The sequence below is a fragment of the Camelus dromedarius genome, chromosome 8, assembly GCF_036321535.1.
Source record: "Camelus dromedarius isolate mCamDro1 chromosome 8, mCamDro1.pat, whole genome shotgun sequence".
NCBI lineage: Eukaryota > Metazoa > Chordata > Mammalia > Artiodactyla > Camelidae > Camelus > Camelus dromedarius.
In genome coordinates, this window is record NC_087443.1 from 79,037,521 (window position 1) to 79,057,477 (window position 19,957).

Genomic DNA, 19,957 nt, shown 5'->3' on the forward strand with positions numbered 1-19,957 from the left:
AAAACTATAGGACACTATCAAAACCAGGGGTACAGTCTGCTGGTCTCAAGTTGACTCTCCCATCTCGGTTGTACTCTTTCGTCTGTTTATCATGAAAAACTTCAAACATACAGAAAGGTGGAGAGCACAGTGCAGTGAAAGCCATTGTTCTTGTCATCTGAATTCAGCAGTTGCAGGCGCTTTGTCGTATTCGCCTCCTCTGCGTATCTCCATGTATCTCCTTCTCTGTAGCCAAATCCTGTAAGTACACGAGACCTATGGAAGTGGTTTAGCAAATCTCTCTCAAGAACGAAGACGATGTCCAGTGGCCTGATGGTCCTTCCAGAACGTAACCATTTCTTCACAACATCTGTATCCAGATTTCTCCTCAGTTCTCCCTAGCCTGTTGTCCTTGCTGTGGGCGTTCTCAAGTCTGCAGCCAGTCCAGATTCACCCATTATATTTGGCTGTTTCTCTTTCATCTATTTTTTTTCCTACAATAAGTTTATCACCCTGTTTTTTTCTTTCCTTTCATGGCATTGCTTATTTTATTTTATTTCACTTCATTTCAATTTACTTTGTTATTTATTAATTTATTTATTTTGAAGAGAGAAAGCCAGACTGTCCCCAGTTCTGGAAGTTTTGAGTGCTGCCTTGGATGCAGATTTGTTTCTGCGAAGGCTTACGTCCTGCAAACTGAAAGCTTGATCTAAAGTTCAAGTTCACCCTTTTGGCAAGTGAAATAGAAGTTAGTGTTACGTATTTCCTGTTGTATCTGTGGGGAGGCTGGAAATGCCAGGCTGACTGCTACCGATGATGCTAGGTTTGATCACGTGGTTAAAAGGGAGTTTCTGCCAGAGCCCCCTATGGTGAAGATACATGCCCCTTTGCAATTATTAGGTAATCATTAGGTGATATTTTGGCATCCACAGAACGCTGGCAAAGGTCCTATGGAAATCTTTCATCTGATAAGTTTAGCATCTATTGATGATCCTTGTCTGAAATAGTTACTCCAGAATGGTGACTTCCTACTTCTGAGAATCAAGACTCTGGCTTTAATCTAAGACTTTGGGAAGCCCCTGGGGACATGAGTTCAGTGGGAGTTTGAAGTGTTGATAGTTTGATCAGATTTGTAATTTGAAAAGTTCACTCTAAGTGAAGCGTGGGGACCAAGAGGGACAAGAATGGACATAGGTAGGTGGGCTAGGATTCCCCTCCCATGGTCCAGGTGAAAAAGGATGACCAGTTACCCAAGTAAGTGGGGCTAGGGATGGACAGAAGCAGACGGGTTTATAAACTAAGGTTGTGCCTATGGAAGACATTAATGGCTGCGGTTAGGGCTGTCCACTTATTGTATGGAGCATCCTGTGAATAATCAAACTAAAAAATGCAACCAGAATGAATTGATTTAAATGATGGAATTTTCACAAATTATCCCATATTAATCCTCCACCTCCCCTCGTCGACTTGGAGGTAGCTGTGCAGTCGTCTGTTCAGTCTCATCAGCCGTTCTAGGCAAAGGCAGTGGTGGGGACCGCCGCCATGGCTGGTGAATTATGCAGACCGACAGGGAAGCCTTGCAAAACCTCATCTCCCACAATCTGCAGCGTTTTGTTTGATCAGCAGAGCACCAAAATTCAACAGCTGAGCCATACTAATGAAGAATGGGACTGTGTTTCCTAGAGAAAAAAAAGAAATGGAGTTAGGAAAATATGCTTCTCTTCCAGAATAATAAAAACCAGACCCTGTCTCTCAATTATTAGGCTTTGAGGAGTGATCAGCAAGAAAGCCAGCAATTTCATGCAAATAGAGATGTGACGAAATTATGGCTCTCAGCCGCAAAGTAGGCAACCCGGTCATTAAAACGTGAAACTCTTGACAAAGTGGGGAAACTTAAGTAGTGAAATAGGAATTTCAGTCATTTAAGTGGGGAGGGGAGCTGTTTCTTGCGTCAGGGGGCACCTGGAGCACCCCTCCTCACGCGACCTGGGGGTCAGAGCTCCTGTGGGCAGAGTTTGGAAGACATGGGGCTGACTTCTCCGTCTTGACTCTGCCCAGGCTCCTAACCTCTCCTGCACTGGAGGCCTCTGTTATAAAACAGGTGATCACGATTGCTGCTTACGTTCTTATTCAGGGTAGGGGGCTCGAGACATAATCTCACGTGACAGACGTGGCTCCCTGGCACCTGGCATTGCTGTTAACGTTGCAGAGAACGTGTCTTTGGACACCGGCTTATTGCTGCTCTGTAATGGAAATCGTGTCTCTTTGCAAGAAGTTCTTGGGTAGAACTTTGTGCTGGGAATTTCTTTCTTGGCTGCTTCCATTCTGTTCACCACCTTGGTCTTCACAGCCATTGTACCTCATTATAATTCAGTAGATTAAATAAATGAGAAACATCCGCTCATTGGACCAACTCTGAACACGGCCCCATTTGCCTGTGTGAATGCTTCGTCGCCTGCCCCGTTCCCACCCCATCCTGAGGGGTGGTGCCTCTTGGAACCCCGGGATGTGTGCTTTTCAGGGTAACCACTTGCTTCGTTCAGGGTAGCTCAGAACAAGCACTAAGCCATCAAATTCAAGAAATTCTAGTTCTGACAGGCGCCGAGCGGCCCCACCAGGAGATGGCTTCTCCTTCCTGATGCCAGGGCCAGTCTGATCAGCGTGGAAGCAGGATGGGGCATCAGGGCACCACTAGTGAAATGCGGAGAGCCATCCACCAGACAGCAGAGGCATAACTGGGGAGCCCATGGATTTAGTGCTGCCACACAGAAGAGTTTGGCAGCGTGACCACATGCTCTAATGATTTACGGACAGCTGAATAGGTGCAGATGGTCAGGAGTTCCTATTGGAGCCTTTCATTTGTTAAATTACATAAGGAAAAGGAAAGGGTAATAATACCACAGAATCAACCTGACAGGCCCTGTTCGCAATGAAAAATGTGTGTAGAGGAAATGGAAGAAATAGTTACAACCTGCATGTTGTGTTTGGAAAAACGTATTCCTTTAAGCAGGAAGAGTATGCATATATACTTCTGTAACCTCTGGGGATTTACTCTGTATGACTCTTAGAGAGACATGCCCAGAGATTATTTTTTATTATGTCCTTGAAGAAGTTCTCTGGGACAGGAGGTGCTCAGGCAAACAGAAAGGAGGAAGTGTAACACACAGCCCCTGCGAAGTACATCTTCATTACTTTTTTGTATGTTTCCATTCAACTAAAAAAACAAATGAGGTCATTTATAATGTCATTATTCACGGGTTGGGGGGGTTGGTCTTCACCTTTTTCTGGGTAGGCTATTTCAATGGTCTTTTTTTTTTTTTTTTTTGCATTTCAGGATTTCCTGATGGAAACATTCATCATGTTTAAGAACCTCATTGGGAAGAACGTCTACCCTTTCGACTGGGTGATCATGAACATGATGCAGAATAAGTGAGTACAGGGGGACGCTCTCCTCTGGGGAGGTGCCCGGTCACGTCTGGTGGGGATGCTGGTGTGGCCTGGATGCCGCGGGGGCGCTCCCGCCACCTGCAGGGGGCTCCGCCGTCCGTGATGCAAATAGTTCCTTGGAGAAATGGGCCTGGAGACCTGGTGCTCTCCTTGAGCCAGCACCGGGCTCTGGCGCTGAGAACTCCGGCTCTGCCCACTGGAGAAGAACAGATGTGAACGGGGTCTGCCCTCCCTCTAGCCTTTGTCGAGGGCAGAGGGGTACTGTTTGCCTTTGGTTTTCCCATCTAACGTTAACCATCTGTATGCATTAGCCAAAGCGATTCTCAGCTCTATGGGAGTTTTTGAAAAGTGTTTGCGTTTTGCATATTTCAGCTTAAAAAAATCATGAGCATCTTCATTATATTTATTAAATATGAAACATGTGCTGCGTTCATCATCTTCCTTGTGGGCGCTGTTGGTTAGTTGGCCAGCGGTCGGGTTTTATAATTTCTGTGAGTGCCGACAAAGATCATAGGATTCTCCAGCACATGTGGTTTCTAGAAGAAGCTTGTGATGGCTTCTTTTTTCCCCTTCTTTCTTGCTGCGGTGTTTACAGAGACAGTCGTAGATTCACAGTCGGTGTGGTGGGAGGAGTAAGACAGGAGGGCGTGTGAGCTCTTTACCCAGGTTCCCTCCGTGACGAGCTTCCTGCAGCCGCAGCGTCATCCCACAACCGGGGAGCCGACGTGGGTACAATTTACTCGTCTTACTCGGATTGTCCCAGTTTTACTTGTGCTTAGTGTTTCTGTTTAGTTTCATACAATTTTTTCACACGTGTACGTGTATATGCTTGAATCCACCACCTCGTTGAAGACACTGAACGTTCCTTCACCATGAGGTGCTTTCCTATTAGTGACACTGCCCCACCCCCTCCCAAATCCCTGGCAACCGTTAATTTATTCTCCATTTATAAAATGTTGTCATTTCAAAAATGTTACATAAGTGGAATCCTACAGTATGTAACCTTAGGAGATGATTGGCTGTTTTTTTTTTTTTCCCTCTGCCTAATTCCCTGGAGGTGCGTTTAAGTTGCTGTATCAATGGTTTGTTCCTTGTCACTGCTGAGCAGTGTCCCTAGCAGAGCTGTGTCACAGATGGTGTGACCGCTTTACTGTTGAAGGGCATCTGGACTATTTCCAATTCAGGGCTTTTACAAGTATATCTGCTCTGACACAACATTGTAAACTGACTTTATGTCAATTAAAAACAAGAGAAAAAAAATAAAAATAAAAGAATGCAGAGATTGCAATCCCGATGCTGAATAATGTAGAGTTTAAGCCCTCCCCCCAAAAAAAGACCCAAGTATATCTGCAGTGAACATTCCTGTACAGGTTTTCGTGTAAACTTAAGTCTTCATTTCTCTGGCACAAACACCCAGGGATGCAAATGCTGGGTTACATGGTGATTCCTTGTTTAGTTTTGCAAAAAACTGCCAAACGTTGCTGCCCCGTCCCACCTTCCCACTGGCTATGTAAGAGTGATCCAATTTCTCCGCGTCCCTGCCAGCATTTGCTGTTGTCACCACTTTTTATTTTAGCCCTTGTGATAGATGTGTGGTGTATCTCACTGTGGTTTTAATTTGCATTTCCCCTGATGGCTTTGCCTCTTTGTAATGAGTTTGTCCACCCTGTGAACAAATTCACAGCAGCAGGGACCTTTCCCTTTGCCTTTTTTTGGGTAGTGCGACTTTCTGGGACAGCAGGGATGAAACCGGCCCCGTGGACCGTAAGCTGCAGGGCTCTGAGCAGGCCTCTGCTACGATGGAGCCCAAGGGAGTGTTGTCCATGTAAAGTGTCACATTGTGGGGAGGGTATAGCTCAGTGGCAGAGTGTGTGCTTAGCTTGCGTGATGGTCTTGGGCTCCATCCCAGTACCTCTATTAAAAATAAATAAATAAACCTAATTACCCCCCATAAAACAACCACCACAGAACCAAATTACGTCATAGGTTGCCATGGCTGAAATCTTCCACGCATCAGACAACATCTGGGAATTCAGAGTGCATCTCATAGCTGTAGACAGAAATGTGGCCTGGGGGTTGCTCAGCACCCAGGTCCTGGCCTCGGCTTCTTGTGTTCCCACCTGGTCTCTCTTGGGATCTGAATCCTCACCCAGAAAGGGAGGAGCTTAAAGCAGGAGTAGTCTTCCTTCTCCCTCTATCAGGGTCACCTTTTGTGGGTGACAATGTAGAATTAGTCTGAAGAGCTGCAGTGCTCACGTTTCTAACGGCCTGTTTTCCACGTAACCAAACATGCAAACAGCAGACGCCGTCGGCTGTCTCGGATCTGTGCGTAGACTCAGCTGCTCCTGGCTCTGCCGGGGGCCGTAGCCCCAAATGGCAAACCAGTCTCGCTGTCTAGCAGTGAGGTGGCCGGGGGCCTCTGCTTTAACTAGACCAGGTAGACAGACTTGCCATGTCAGTAGTGAAACCACAGATTCCGTCCCACCGCCCAGCAGAACTAAAGGACGCTGGTGTCAGGCCGCTGGGCAGCCCCACACGCGGTCGGGGAGACGGTGGGTGTGGACTATGGGCACGCCGTGTGGACTCGACCTGCATGTCCCCTGCAGAGTGGCCGTGTCCGGGCACCCAGGCTGTGCTTTCCACACACCGGAGGGGAGCGGGGGGCACTGCTCCTGCAAAGCTCAAATGCCGTCTGCTCTCCGAAGTTGTGTGACTCAGTGACCCCACTGCCAGTGGTTCCACCGAGGTTAACTGTCACCCCGTCGAGGAATGTGCAGCCACACTTTCTTTTTATGCTGTTTTTATGATGCCCGAGAGTCTGTTTTCAGTTGTCACATCATGGTTGCTGCATTTCCTCTTCCTTCTACCCCGTCAGCTGCCTCCTCCTGCCGGCACTGAGGTCCGGAACTGCACGGGGGTGAAAGCCACGTGGCCTGTGACTCAGAGCACGGACCGCTGCGGTCAGTTTCCTCCTCCGGAGACCACGTCCCGCTTCTCCCAGGATGTTCTGTTGTTTCCGGGTGAGGGGGCGGCTCACAGGGACCGTGCATTCCCCCCCCCCACCGCCCACCAGTGCCAGCCCGGTCCCTGCCTCCACCCTCACGTGCGCCTCTGCAGGGCCCAGCCGCGGGACCGAGGTGCAGGCGTGCGGTGGCATTTCGGACCCAAACCTTTGCGTCTCAGCCACCGGAGGAGAGTTATTTGTCCTCTGGGAAAGACAGCTCTGCCAGGGAGACGCCCCAGTCTGCTGTGTCCTCTTAACAAGGAAGATGCTGGAGACGTCTGAGGATAAAGTCTTGCGTCGGTGATGATAGCATTAGAGTGTGGAGCCGGAAGGCTGTCCCGTTCTCCTGTGCAGTGTGCACGTGGGCTGCAGCCCTAAAAGACATGACGCCAAGGGAAACACTTGGAATGTCAAAATCCCTGCGGTTTATTTTATGTTGTACATAAAATGTTGTACAGAACTGTCTCATCAAGAATTCTAGTAGTCTGAGGCCACGTCCTCCAGCCGACAGCGTTTCTTCCATCAGCGCTTCCAAAGGATGAGCAGTGTGTGCGCGCGCGCTTGTGTGAGTGTGTGTGGTGTGTGTAGGGACGTTTGTGTATGCGTGTGGTTGTGTGCGTGTGTGCAGGCACATACGGGTATGTGTCTGTGTACATGTGTAGGGGGGCTTTGTTGATACCAAGTAGAGCACTATTATTTGCAGAGATTCTGATCCTGAGAAGCCCCAGCAAACCTGTCTTCCCCTCACAGCTGACACGTCCTGCAGGAAGGAGCTCCCCAGCCAACGTGAGCAGCCGAACAGCAGGCCACGGAGGGGGCCTTTGACCTGCTGGTCAAAGCCGGGGCTGTGATCATGGTCATTTTCACTCTTACGTCCCCACTGCCTCAAAATACTAACCCCTCTGTTGAGTAAATGATACTGGGTTTTATTTATTTTATTTTATTTTATTTTTACCTTTTTTTTAGTTGAAGTATAGTATTTTACAGTGCCGTGTCAATTTCTGGTGTACAGCATAGTGTTTTAGTTATACACACATGTGCACATATCCCCTTCGTGTTCTTTTTCATTATAGGTTACTGCAAGATATTGAATATAGTTCCCTGGGCTCTACAATAGAAATTTGTTTATCTGTTTTACATATAGTAGTTAGTGTCTGCAAATCCTAAACTCCCAGTTTATCTGTTCCCACCCCCTTTCCCTCGATTACCACACAATATTGGATTTTAGAAGCTGAATCAGTTGGGTGTTTGAAGGAGGTATTGCCACTGTGCAGTCAACGAGGTACAACTTAAAACTATCTTGACATCTGACTTGGTGACCTGTCAGTTTGCTTTAACATCATTGCTTCAATGCCTGTTTCAGAGTGACGAGTTGATCTCATTTTTCATTTGGCACCCACGTTCTTTGTGCTGTGCGATGCGTTTGCATCCTAGGGCTAAGGAGGGGCTGACGTTTGATGTGCTCCCGCTTCTGTGGGGAGATGCAAGTGGTCTTGTCCTCAGTCCCCCGGCGGCACTCTGAGACAGCCTCTGCTTTCATGCCCACTGTACAGATGGAGAAGGTGAGGCATGAAGGTTTCTTGGCTTGCCAAAAGACACACAGCTGGGAAGTGGTAGGGCCAGTTTTTAAATATAGGCCATACCTCCCAGAACCCATAGCCTCCTGTTTCCCAGAGAGTATTTCATTTTGTTTTGTTTTTAATTCTAGTGTCTTTAGAAAAAAAAAAAAAAAAGAAAAACTTTCCCAAGGTTTACTACTTATTTGAGTAAATTTTAAGCACTGAAGTCAAGATGTTCCTACTTAGCTTTTTGGTGCCATTAGAAGTATATGCTGTTCCTAAGTAAAATGAGCCAGAAAGAGGAAGAAAAATACCACATGATTTCACTTATATGCAGAATCTACAAAAAAGGCCACAAATAAACTTATAAATAGAAACAGACTCACCAGCATAGAGAACAAGCTTATGGTTGCCAGGGGGGAAGGGAATGGGAGGGAGAATTGGGAGTTTGGGATTTGCATTTACTAACTACTATATATAAAATAAACAACAAGGTCCTACTGCAGAGCGCAGGAAACCATATTCGATACCTTGTAATAGCTTATAATGAAAAAGAATATATATATATGTGTGTGTGTGTATAACTGAACCACTGTACTGTACACCAGAAATTAACATATTGTAAACCAACTATACTTAAACACATATAATCAGAAGAAAAAAAGAAATATATGCTGTTGGGGACACCATTCATCGCTGAGCTCTGTGGAGTCCTGCTGTGAACTTCTAAGGCAGAATCTCACTGATACTGTAATACAACCATTTTCTATAGAAATTACAGACACCATAGAACACTATGTCCATGTCATCATCTATCTGCACTTTTTTATTCCTGTCACTTAATAGCTTGTTGTCTTGGATGTTCCCAGACCTCCCTTTTCCTCCTCCTGTCATGCATCAGAGACTTCCTTGCCTCTGTAGGGTAAGCAGTGAGTCTCGGAAGCTTCCGGAGTCTGTATTTAAGCTTTAATGGCACAGCTGGACATGCAGTTTTACCACCCACAGCTTAGAAATTGACAGAATCGGCCTCTACAGTCTCTTGAATATTTGTGTGCTTGTCCAGCCTTGTCTCTGCAAATGTACCGTTCTTTGATACATGGGGCTCATAAAATGTAATTAAAGACGGCATCCATTAGTTTTGGGCAACAACTTGTAAGTCAAGAATCATATTTATGGGATATAATGAATATCCCAAAGGATGGTGGTCACTTGGTTGCTGTATTCAAGACAGAAACTGATTGGCGATGGCCTGACATTGCAGCTCTGCTCTGGGAGAGGATGGTTCCAGATGCCAAGGTGACATTTAAGGTAAGCACATTCAGACACAGTAGAAGTGTGCTTGTGCGTTCACATCCAGAAGTGCTATTTAATCTGCCCAGAGAGAAGCAAAGGCGAAGTTTCCAGCTAAGCTCTCAAGTTGTACTGGAAGCACAGACCTTCGCTGTTAGCATGCAAGTGCTGGTAGCCACCCTTGAACTTCTGTCAGCTACAATGTTTAGGTTTATGCTTTGTGGTGTGTGTAGCCTAGTCTGATGTTGAAGAATTATGCTGCCGCTTCCCTCTGGTTGTTAACAGGAGTGTGACCACTTGGTTGAGTTTCCGTGTCTTTCTTCTGATCTTAGGGCTTGAATTCACCCCAGGAGAGGGTTGGTACACTACTAAACCCGACTAGGATTTTAAAGCATAGGAGTGACCTGGTAGGAAATGAGTGTTGGTTGGACTGAATTTTCGCCTCGAAGGAAGCATTTGTTATTAACTGCTTTAATTTACTTGCAAAAGGCATTTCTGCAGTATACCACAGGGTGAAAACAGGGGGCAGGACTGGCAAGACTGGGTATAATTTTCAGATTTTAAATTAGACTTTCGTATTCATATTGACTGCGGAACGCAGAGTAAAACCTTTCCTACATTTGTCAACCATTCAGACTTGCAGCAGAATTTTAAGAAATTCAACTCCCTGGATTCACCTTGTCACGATCCCTTGCCACTTGCCTCCTCCTCCTCTCAGGATGAAGAATAAATTAGACCACCATTGTTTCACTCTCAGATCTATCACAGTTCGCAGCTATGATTATCAACTGCCTTCAGGGGTCCTTCTCTTTCAGTGTCGACTGTGTGTCTCATACTTCTTGCCTTTGTCCACATTTAGCTGGGGCCTAAAGGAGGTTATAATGATAATTTGTGGTTTAATATCCTAAACACATTCCTACAGAACTTGGTATGTTTTACAAGTAAGGATTCGTAGACCGTGAATACAAAGTAGACCACGCAAAACCGAAGAGAAGAGTTGAAGCTTTTTAGAAGCCAGAAGACTTGAAGCTGCCTGGGAGACTGAGCACAAAAGAAAATGTGATGGGTTGCAGAATTCTCCCTGGGTGATAAAAAAGATCCTTGCGATTTGTCAGCGGAGACGGGCCATTTGTGATGCAGATCTTTCTATGTGACACATTGAGCAAGAGAATATCACAGTTAAGGAATAGTTGAGAACTCAAAATTGTGCCCACGGAAAATGGGAGACTTTATTACTATTTCAGTTTTGAGACGCTTAAGATGTTACTGGTCAGCACGCTGGCCATAAGAGAGGTAGGTTGTAATTGGACCCGTTTGAAAGACTAGCTTATCGAACGTAGTGGATTTTGCTGACCTGCCCAAGTTCGTCTTGTCTGGTTGTTGACCATTTAAATATTGGAGACCGCCAATCAGAAACTGTTGTCTGGTTTGATGTCGTCTGAACAAGTTTTACTCTTAAATTTGTACCTTTAAGCCCTGAAATTTCTTCCCAGCTTGGAATTTGTGAGCTCACGTTGCTGTTGATTTTTTGTGTCTGGGCATTTCTCATTTTTTTGATCATGGCCCCGTGGAGACAGCACAGTCCAGCATGATGTGAGCATGGTCTGCGTTCTCGGCGCCTTTTGACTGCAGGCTCACTTCCTCTCCTCCCTCTCTCACCTGTGATTCAGGGATCTTTGGACGAGGAAGTGTCTTCCTCAGTCCATGAACATAATGCGTTACCTTTCCACCAACCTAATGTATACAAGACATGCTTACACAGTTGGAGTCACGTGCCGTCCCTTTCATCGGGTAAATTTTCCATGCATGTTTGTATTACTGGACCATTTTTCTCTTTTTAAAGATGGCACATTTCCCCACTGATAAGTAGTGTCCATCAGCTGTATCAGCCTCTAGGAGGGCAAGCTCACGAATGTTTCTACCAAGATGAAATTGGCATATAGTCAGGACAGGAAAGGGTGGTAAGGCTTAGAAAGGGATTCCGCCTTTGTGATGCCAGACTCCTTAGGGGGATGTCATGGAAATGCTTGGAAAGCGACTTTGCAGGGTAGGCTGGTTGCAGGTACCATGTGGTTTCAGTGCTGTGGAAGAATTTTAGTCCTTTGCCCGATCTGTGCCTTGGCATCAATCAGAGAAAATGTACCATTTTGCCTTAGAGAGCGACGATGGTGGGGGTCCCCACTTTCTGAGGACCTGCCTCAAGGACCATGGCACCATCCACAATCAGAAGATGGTCAAGTCTGAGAGAACTGCGTGTGTTCTTTCCAGCTCAACCTCCTTTCCAGGAAACGCTTCACCTGTGAAAGGTCATGCAGTTGAAATCTTTGTGCAAGTGAAAAACGCTGACATAAAACGTTTTGGGCTCAAGAGACTCTTGGATAATTTCTTCTCAACATCTTTGTTTCCCCCTTTCTTTGAAGCCTGGGGGTTAATTGATGTTGTCTTTAATTAATTTTTTTAAATCACTGCTTTCCTTTTGAGGTTTTGCATATCCAATGGCTTGATGATTTTAAGTACATATAAGTATCATTTTTTCCTCAGAAACAGTATGCAGTGGCTGACAAACACTGTCACAACAGCAACTCGCTCAGGACCAAAAGGAAAAAAAATACAGATTGTTTCTGAGGTGAAGAAATAGGAATTCAAAGTCAGTATAATGAAAACATTCTGGAATGAAAATTTCCGTAGAGCTCAGCATGCGCACATTTTACTTCGCTCATACACTTCATAACGTCACTCTGAGCCTTACTCCGCTCCCGGGAAATTGGCCTCAGCTGAGATCTTTTGCAGCTCAGAGCCCAGCTTGCGGGCTCCGAGGCCCAGGCCCGCTTCCTCAGGTGGGCCCACCTGGGCTGTCACTGAGTGCATTTCTGGCTCATCTCTTGGAGAAACATGTGAGCTCTTCCTCCGGGCGATGGTGCCAACTTGAAGCACCGGAAATTTAAGACAGATACTGGTTTGGATCTAGGAATGCGCTCTGGATTCCATGGCCCGAAGAGGCGCCCACGCGCATGTGCTTTGCTGTTAGTTGGAGTTCTGTTTTCCTTCATGGCGCTTTCATAAGTTATTTTATCATTTTCCATGCAGTTATCCTATGATGTGCCTGCTTTTGCTCTTAATAATTAAGCTTGGCGTAAAATTAAAACATAATTCCAGATTTTTACTTGGTTGTTGGTAACCAATTTATTACACATAGCATAGATATTTTATACGGTTGGGTTTTATTCAAATTGCCTCTTTATTTAACTCAGAGATGAAAAATCAAAGTACTCTCCAAGGAATGGCAGTGATGAAGCACTCTTAGCCAGGACTCTTATTTAGGGAAGCTTGCTTGAAAGGAAAGTTTTGAAAGGGCAAAATCTGTTTAAAATTCTCCAAGACAGTGCACACCTTGCTGTGAGCTCTTGGCTGGTGTTGACGACCCCATCCTGCTGACACTTAATGCTGGAGGATGTACTTCACGCAAAGTGGAATGAAGCCAAGTGCCCTCTCTGTCTTGCATGAAATGCTCTCAATGCAAAACGAAATGGAGGAAATATATCTTATTAAGGTCGTTCTCCAGATTCTTCCATCCTGAATTTTTACCTCCAGAGTTCCTGGGACTCTGAAGAAAGCCTGTGCAGAGTGAGACCCTCTGGTCTTATGCTTTTTATTTTATGTCTAGACTGGGCAGAGAAGGAAGCCGAGGGCAATTGACTGCTTGCTGTGTTGACAGCATTGTCATAGGTGTCTGTTCTGTGGTTCGCAACCAGAGGCGATTTTGCCCCCTAGAGGACATCTGGTAATGTCCACACACAATTTTGTTATCACAACTGGACATCCTGTGGGTGGAATCCTGTGATGCTGCTGAACATCCTTCCATGTCCGTAAGAGTCCCTTACTGCAAAGAATCATTTGACTCAAAAAAAAAAAGTCAATTATACTCCCATTTTATAGATGGAAAAACTGGGTCTCAGTAATGTTCAATAATAGAAATATATGTGATCCATTTCAATGACCCTCTTCTCTCTATTTCCACATTTTTCAGCCACCCTTCAAGTGACCCCAGAAAAGACAGGAACCCTTAGGATAAATGATGGCAGCCGTGCCCTGAGGATGCCTGGGGCACACTTTCTTGCATAGGGTCATGCCTGAGAACTGGAGGCAGTTTTCCCCGAGACGCCCTGCCAGGTGCTCCGGCTTCACAGCAGATCCCTGTGGGCGTGGCTCAGGTTCAGGTGATGATGAGAATAAGGTGGGTGTTGGAGTCACACGAATAAGATTGTAGATCGCAGGGCTGCCCCTGCCAGTGCCTGGTACATAAGACATGTGGAAAATATTAGCGAGTCTCTTCTGGCAGATTTTAGTTTGTGTGTGTGTGTGAGAGTCCAGATAGAAGTGATAACATAGAGTATTTGCCTTTCTCTGTCTGACATTTCACTTAGCATCATGTCCTCAGTTCTCTCCATGTTGTCACAAGTGGCAGGATTTCCTTCTTTCTCATGGCTGATAAATATTCCATTCTGTACACACACACACACACACACACCACATCTTCTTTATCTGTGCATCTTTGAACCTTGCTTCAAGGATGTGTGTTGCAGAAATCTTTTCCTCTTTTTTGTTTTATTCTTTCCCCTCTCAATAGTGGTTTTTGTTGGTTGACATTAAGATTTTTTATTTGAAAAAATTTCCTTAAAAAAATCCTTGAGGACTCTTGTAGAAAGAAACTGAGTGGACTTCCTGCTGGTCAGTGGGTCTTAACAAGCATGGTGACCATCCAGATGGCAGGGCTTAACAGTTTTTCTGTGTGAAAGCTCCTTGAAATGCAGTTTTTGACGTGAAATCACCCTGAAGACTGAACTTGGAATTACACGATTATCTATCAAGTTTCTGCTCTTTTCTAGACACAAGATAGGAAATAAAGTTGAATAATATTTTGTCTCCATCTTCAGCCTGACCGTGGAATACTTAAGTTAAACAAAAAAAAAAAAATCACACATGTAGTAAATTTGCAGATCTATTAAGAGATGATAATACTCTTAATGTCATTTCTCCATGGAATCAGAATGTTGAGATTGTGACAGCTTCTATACATTTTTGCTCATATAAGATGCTTCTCCATGTCACTTGGCATGTTTTCGTGGAATTCTGTATATTTGTGCATGATTCTTGGATGCTAAGTTAGGGAAATCACGCATCATCTCAGTGGTACTCAGGGTCCGGTGTCGCTGTCCAGCACATAGTAGGTGCTGAACAGACAGTGGCTGAGTAACTGCCTGACTGAAAAGAGTGAATGCCAGTAGCAATGTTCTTATTACAAAGTCAGCTGATAAAACGCATGACGTACTGTTTAGCAGTTCTTTTTCCAGGAAGAAAGCGCAGTTATCCTTGTGATTTGGGGGTCCACAAAGAAATAATTCCAGATGTAGGAATATGATAAACAAATCATGCCTCTTATTCTCTTGAGAGTCTATTAGCAAGTGAATTTCCTTAATTGAAAGTTGTTCTAAGTTTACCACAAAAATGTACGAGAGAGACCTGTGTTTGTGCGAGCCAGCCTCTGACTGGAGGTCTGTAAACTGCAGGGAGACTGCTGTCTGTGGGAGTCTGCTGTTTCTGGTTAACCTTTCCAATGAGACTTCAGAGGAGGGTTTTTACTTAATACTGTACCTGTCAAATTCCCGGAGCTGCAAGTAAATTGAAAATACAAATTATATCATAAAGTGAAATATTTTGTGTTATTCTACAGTTTGGTTGATTTAGGAAGAAAATGAACTCTGACAGCTTGCTCTTTTCAGTTCAGTGGATTCTAATGGTTCAAAACAACAGCCCCGCACCCAAAGGCTCTCCCTGCATTTCTGGATCAGAGACACCATGAGCCGTTCTTCCTGCTCAAGACCCGCACTGTGCACTGACTCTGTGGGTACACACCATCTTAGGATGGGATAGAAAGTGCTAAAGGTTAATATTTGTGCATGTAAATATTAACTGTCCACAGAGCGCTCAGGCTGCCTGACCTCACGGTAGCTTTTTAGCATGTGCCACTTTTCTCAGCTTTCAATCAACTTCGATGCAGAAATGGTCTTTTCCCCATTTTTTTCTGAATTGCTGCCATTGTGTCCCTAGCCTGAGGCTGCTTGGGATGCAGAGGTTTGGGAGAGGAAGTTACGGAAGCCCCCTGTATCTTTCCCTTTCTGTGATTGTACTCGACAGACTGTCTCTCTCCTCATTCATCATGTTCAGGGGGAAAAGCACTTAGTGAGGTTTCATGCGAGAGCCAGAAAATCTGAAGTTATCAGACTGACTTCCTCACCTGTGATGGGGGGATGGGAGGTATGTGTTGAGAAAGTTGGGGGTGGTGCTGGGCTCCTTTGAAGGAGGCTGAAACATCTGTACCTCCCAGGGTGGCTTTGCTTTGGGGACCTTTCCACACCTTCTTCCTGCACACCTTTGTCATGACCCTCCTTTGTCACGGCTGCAGAGGGCTCGGCAGCCAGGAGGTGTTGACAGGTGGCGGCTTCGGCTCTTCCTTGGAAGGTCTCGTCCTTTGCCAGGAGGGAGCGGGCCTCTTCTCTGCTCTCCCTAATGTCCCTGAGACTGAGGGGTCAGGAGCCTGATTTGATTCTTCCAGCTGAATGTTATTACTCGACTGAAGTAAATGGCTGTCTCATTCCTATCTGATCCTGCAGTGCATTGTGTGCTAGGTGTTTTTAATTAGCTATTAACCTGCAGATGATTTGGAAATGGAATATGAGAAGCAAGCTGAATATTGGAGAGATTTCTTTATTTTGGATATTAAACCTACGATTTAAGCTTGATTTGGAGAGAATGGAGTGCTTCTCTTTTATGAGCTACCCTTGGAAGTAAACATGATTTGCATATAATTTATGAGCCTGGCATTTCTGAGTGGTGTTTGTCAGATAGTCAGGTGTTCTCTTATGGAGCTAATCCCCACTATCCAGTGCATTAGGAAGTGAGTCTCTCATACTGAGAAAAGCGGGAGAGAAGGCAAATGTCCTGTTTATCATTGGTGTTCTGCCTGTAACGAGAATTGGGGTGGTTTTTCAGTTTAAAGAAACCATATACACAACATGGCACTTGAAAATAGACATGCAGTGAGCTGGGAATGTTGGGGGAAGTGGGGGCTGGAGGGAGCCCTACGGGCTTTGTCTCCATGCCCGGGCAAGTGCGGGGCAGTGTGAGTGCTGTCTTCCTTGGGGTCTGATCTGAGAGGAGCTGCTGCCTTCCCCAGGGGAGGCCCATGTTTTCCTGATGATAATTTCTAAGGAAGGTTCTTAGAGGCGAGGTTGGAGTTGCTTTTGCTCTGTTTTACATAATAGAACGTGTCCTCAATGTCAGATCTGAAGAGGGCACCGAGGCCTTCTTTGCATGTTACCCATGGTCACCTGGGTGAAAGTCAGGGTGGAAAAGCGAACCCCAATTCTGTAATGTTACCATCAAGGTCACTAAGGCTGCATCAGTAAGGAGCTCCTTTCGTAGGTGGAGAAGCACACCTGCTTTTTTTGACAGACCTTGGTTCAAACACACCAAGGGGCAGTGGTTCGGCTTCTCCCAGCCGCCTGCAAGGATTCACGGCGGTGCGTGCCACTGCCCAGCAGAGAGTCACCTTCAGCCAGCGCTGGGGGGCGTGTCCTCGCCACTCCCATGATGAGTGTTCCTGGATGGTCGTCACTGAGTTAGCAGGATGCAGGGGTGGGGCTTTGGGAGCCTGGAGAGCCAGCAGCTACGGGGGCTTCTGCCCCCTTTCTCTGCCTTGAGGTCAGTGGAGCTGGCCCGGGGTCACAGGCATGCGGGCTGTCTGTGTCGAGCTCTCTGCAGTGCCAGTGATCCCGCTTCATGGAGGGAGATAAGTCCACAGTGGGGACTGCAGGTGGCAAACTTTTGTGATTCAACGTGTTCCTGCCCTGAGAGAGCCCCGCCCCCACCCGTCCTGTGGGCTGGGATGACCTTGCGTGCTAAGTGCCGTGCACGTCCACTTCCCCGACCTTCAGGGGATCAACATTCCCTTTGACCCTGACTCTGGTCCTGGCGGCGAGGCCAAAGGGGCCAGGGGCCAGTCCTGCTGTGTGGCCCACCTGAGGCTCCAGGAGGCTGTTCTCCACACCCCTCGGGTACATGTCCCTTCGTGGTCTTGCTGGGGGATGAAGCCCCTGTCCTCTGGCTACCCTGACCTCCTTTGTCTAGCAACACTGGTGTCCCCGAACCTGAGTTCTCTGTCACCCCAGACAGTGGAAGTTGTGAGGATGCCAGAACCATGGCCCCAAAGAGAATTTGCTCTACGTGCTGCGGGCTCGGGGGTCGTCACTGGGCAGCGCCCTTCACCTTCCTGTTCAATCTGAGCAACTTTGAAGAGCATGTCGCCCCCCAGGGCTGCCTCCTGTTCAGTTTGCAGATCTGCGGGGCGCTGGGGCCAGAAACTTCTCCTGGAGGAAAGTGACCAGGTCCCCTGGGGCCGCGGAGGTGTGATCCTTTGTCAGAGGGGCTGTGACCTTGCACATCAGTGCACCCAGGTCTGTGAACTACCTGCCCTTGGAATGAGCATGCCCAGGGTCGGAGCCCAGCGAGGCCTCCAGGGCCAGGGCAGCTTAGAGCTCGGGGCGTGAGGGAGAGGAAGAAGGATCTGGTAGCTCCTGTCAGCCTCCAGTCAGCCACACGCGGGACTGAGTGTGAAAGTCACCCGCCCGCGACCCCAGATGCCCCAGTGAGAGGCAGAGTTTGCAGCAATTGTCTTGAGACCAGTGAAAATTGCTGAGTTTAGACTCCAGAAAAACTCTTCTTATTTGGTGGGATTTCTGATGTGTTCTGTGAGGGATGATTCAAGGTCACGTGCTCCGAGGGCTAGGCAATGCCCGACGCAGGAGTGAGGTCTGGGGGACAAGGACACACTCTGTACCCACGGTCACGAGGCTTCGCTTTGATGAAGGGGAGGTGGGTGAGGAGGCACCACCGTCCTGTTGCCTGGGCGATTCAGGCACATGCTTCCTTTTCACTCTGTTGGTTTCTTCATGATTCTATTGCTCATCAAAGGGAATATTCATCAGTTTAGTTATTTACACTCTTGACTGTGTTTGGATGCTTTGGGGGGGCCCACAGGGGCTTCTACAGAGAGCCCCATAGGAAGCAGGAGGCCACCTTTAGGTCCCGTGGTGGGGGTGATGTGCACATGGCTGTGTCTCTTTTAGACGAACGATCCTGTTCTACTGTGTTGCTAAATTTCACTTTCTTCAGACCTTTATTTCTTTCAAGTAATTCCCTTTGAATTTCTAGATTCATCTTCTTGAAATAACCCATCTCGGCTTCAAAGCTGAGCTATTCAAGAACAGGTCTTTCCCCTCTTTTGCCGAGGGTCAGGCCAGCGCTGACCATGGAGCCGCACGCGAATTTGGGATTTAAAGAATTGTTACTGAATGGCTGTGGAGGTGAAGGGACATCTAAAGATGCCTCCTGTCTTCTGGAAATCCTCGACAAAGGGATGAAAATAGCACACGAGCTTTCAAGTTTGCCAGCTCCCAGACTTTATAATTTGGCGATCCTTATTTGCAGAAATGACACCTTCTGTAAGTGATTTGAGGTGTCTTTATTTTTCACTCCATAAGTGATGGGCATTGGGTCACCCTGTCTCTTTAGTTATGTCGCCTTTTTTTTTTTTTTTTAACTTTTGCTTGCATGTCTTGCCCCAATTCCACCCTATTGTCCTCCACATTCACTGCTGAGACCTTCCAGTTCCAGCTCTCAGTGCCTCCATCCCTTCCCTGGCTCCCTCCTGGTGTTTTCCTTTGAGTTTTGTACCCTCTCCTCTTCCATCTGAAGCATTTGATGGACCTCATGTTTCAGGAAATGTCCTAGCTTCTTTCAGCCACACAGCTGCTCAAGGAAGCAAAACGAGGAGACAGGGGATGGATGGTCACAAAAGCTGAGGGACCAGCTTGAGGCTCAGGCTAGCTTCCTCAAGTTTCAGCTTCCTCATTCCTGAAGTGGAGATACTCCTGGCTTGCAATGAGCAGTCCAGAAGATACTGTACAGCCAGGCACTGGCCTGCAGCAGACACACAGTATCTTAATAAAGGCAAAACCAAACCAACAAAACCAGACCAAACCAGGAAATAACAAAGCATTTGGTGCCTCTAAGAAGGAAGGCTTTTCTCAAAATCACATTGTTCCCACTGAGATAAGGAGAGAGAAAGATGTTGCCAGTAGACAAAAGATGGAGTTTTATCTTAACTACATGTGAGCATCGTTAACCCAGCGTGAAGCCCTCAGGCGCAGATGTAAGATTCTGCGTGGCGCTGTAACGCGTAAGGAACCCTTCTGTGGCGCGGGCTGTGCTGTGCAGCGTGTCCTAGTTCGTGTGTCAGTGCACGTGTGCTGATGGTTTACCGTGGGACGCGCATTGGTCTGGCTCTGGGGACACAGAATGAACGAGGCAGAGTTGACTCAGCCTCTAGGAGCTGCTGGCATTTCAGCCTTCTGAGTTCAGGGACTCTGGGGAAAGATGGCCGAGAAACACCACCAAGCACGTCAGCGCGTCTAAGCCTCACTGAGAGGAACACTGCAGACAAGTGCAGATGGAGGGACCGTCTACAAAATACCTGACAGGTGCTCCTCAACCCTATCAAGGTCATTAAGGATCAAGAAAAGCCGGGAAACTGTCGCAGCTAAAAGGAACCCAGAGACAC

General features: G+C 46.7%; 1 protein-coding gene across 2 annotated transcripts in view; it reads left to right on the forward strand.

Moving 5' to 3' along the window:
- Window positions 1-19,957, forward strand: part of DOCK1 (dedicator of cytokinesis 1) — a 484,546-nt gene that overhangs the window by 306,489 nt on the left and 158,100 nt on the right. For both annotated transcript variants that reach the window (XM_031460760.2, XM_064488534.1), the window contains exon 29: window positions 3,314-3,408. In XM_031460760.2, the coding sequence (XP_031316620.2) occupies window positions 3,314-3,408 (95 nt within the window). The remainder of the gene's footprint in view (window positions 1-3,313; window positions 3,409-19,957) is intronic.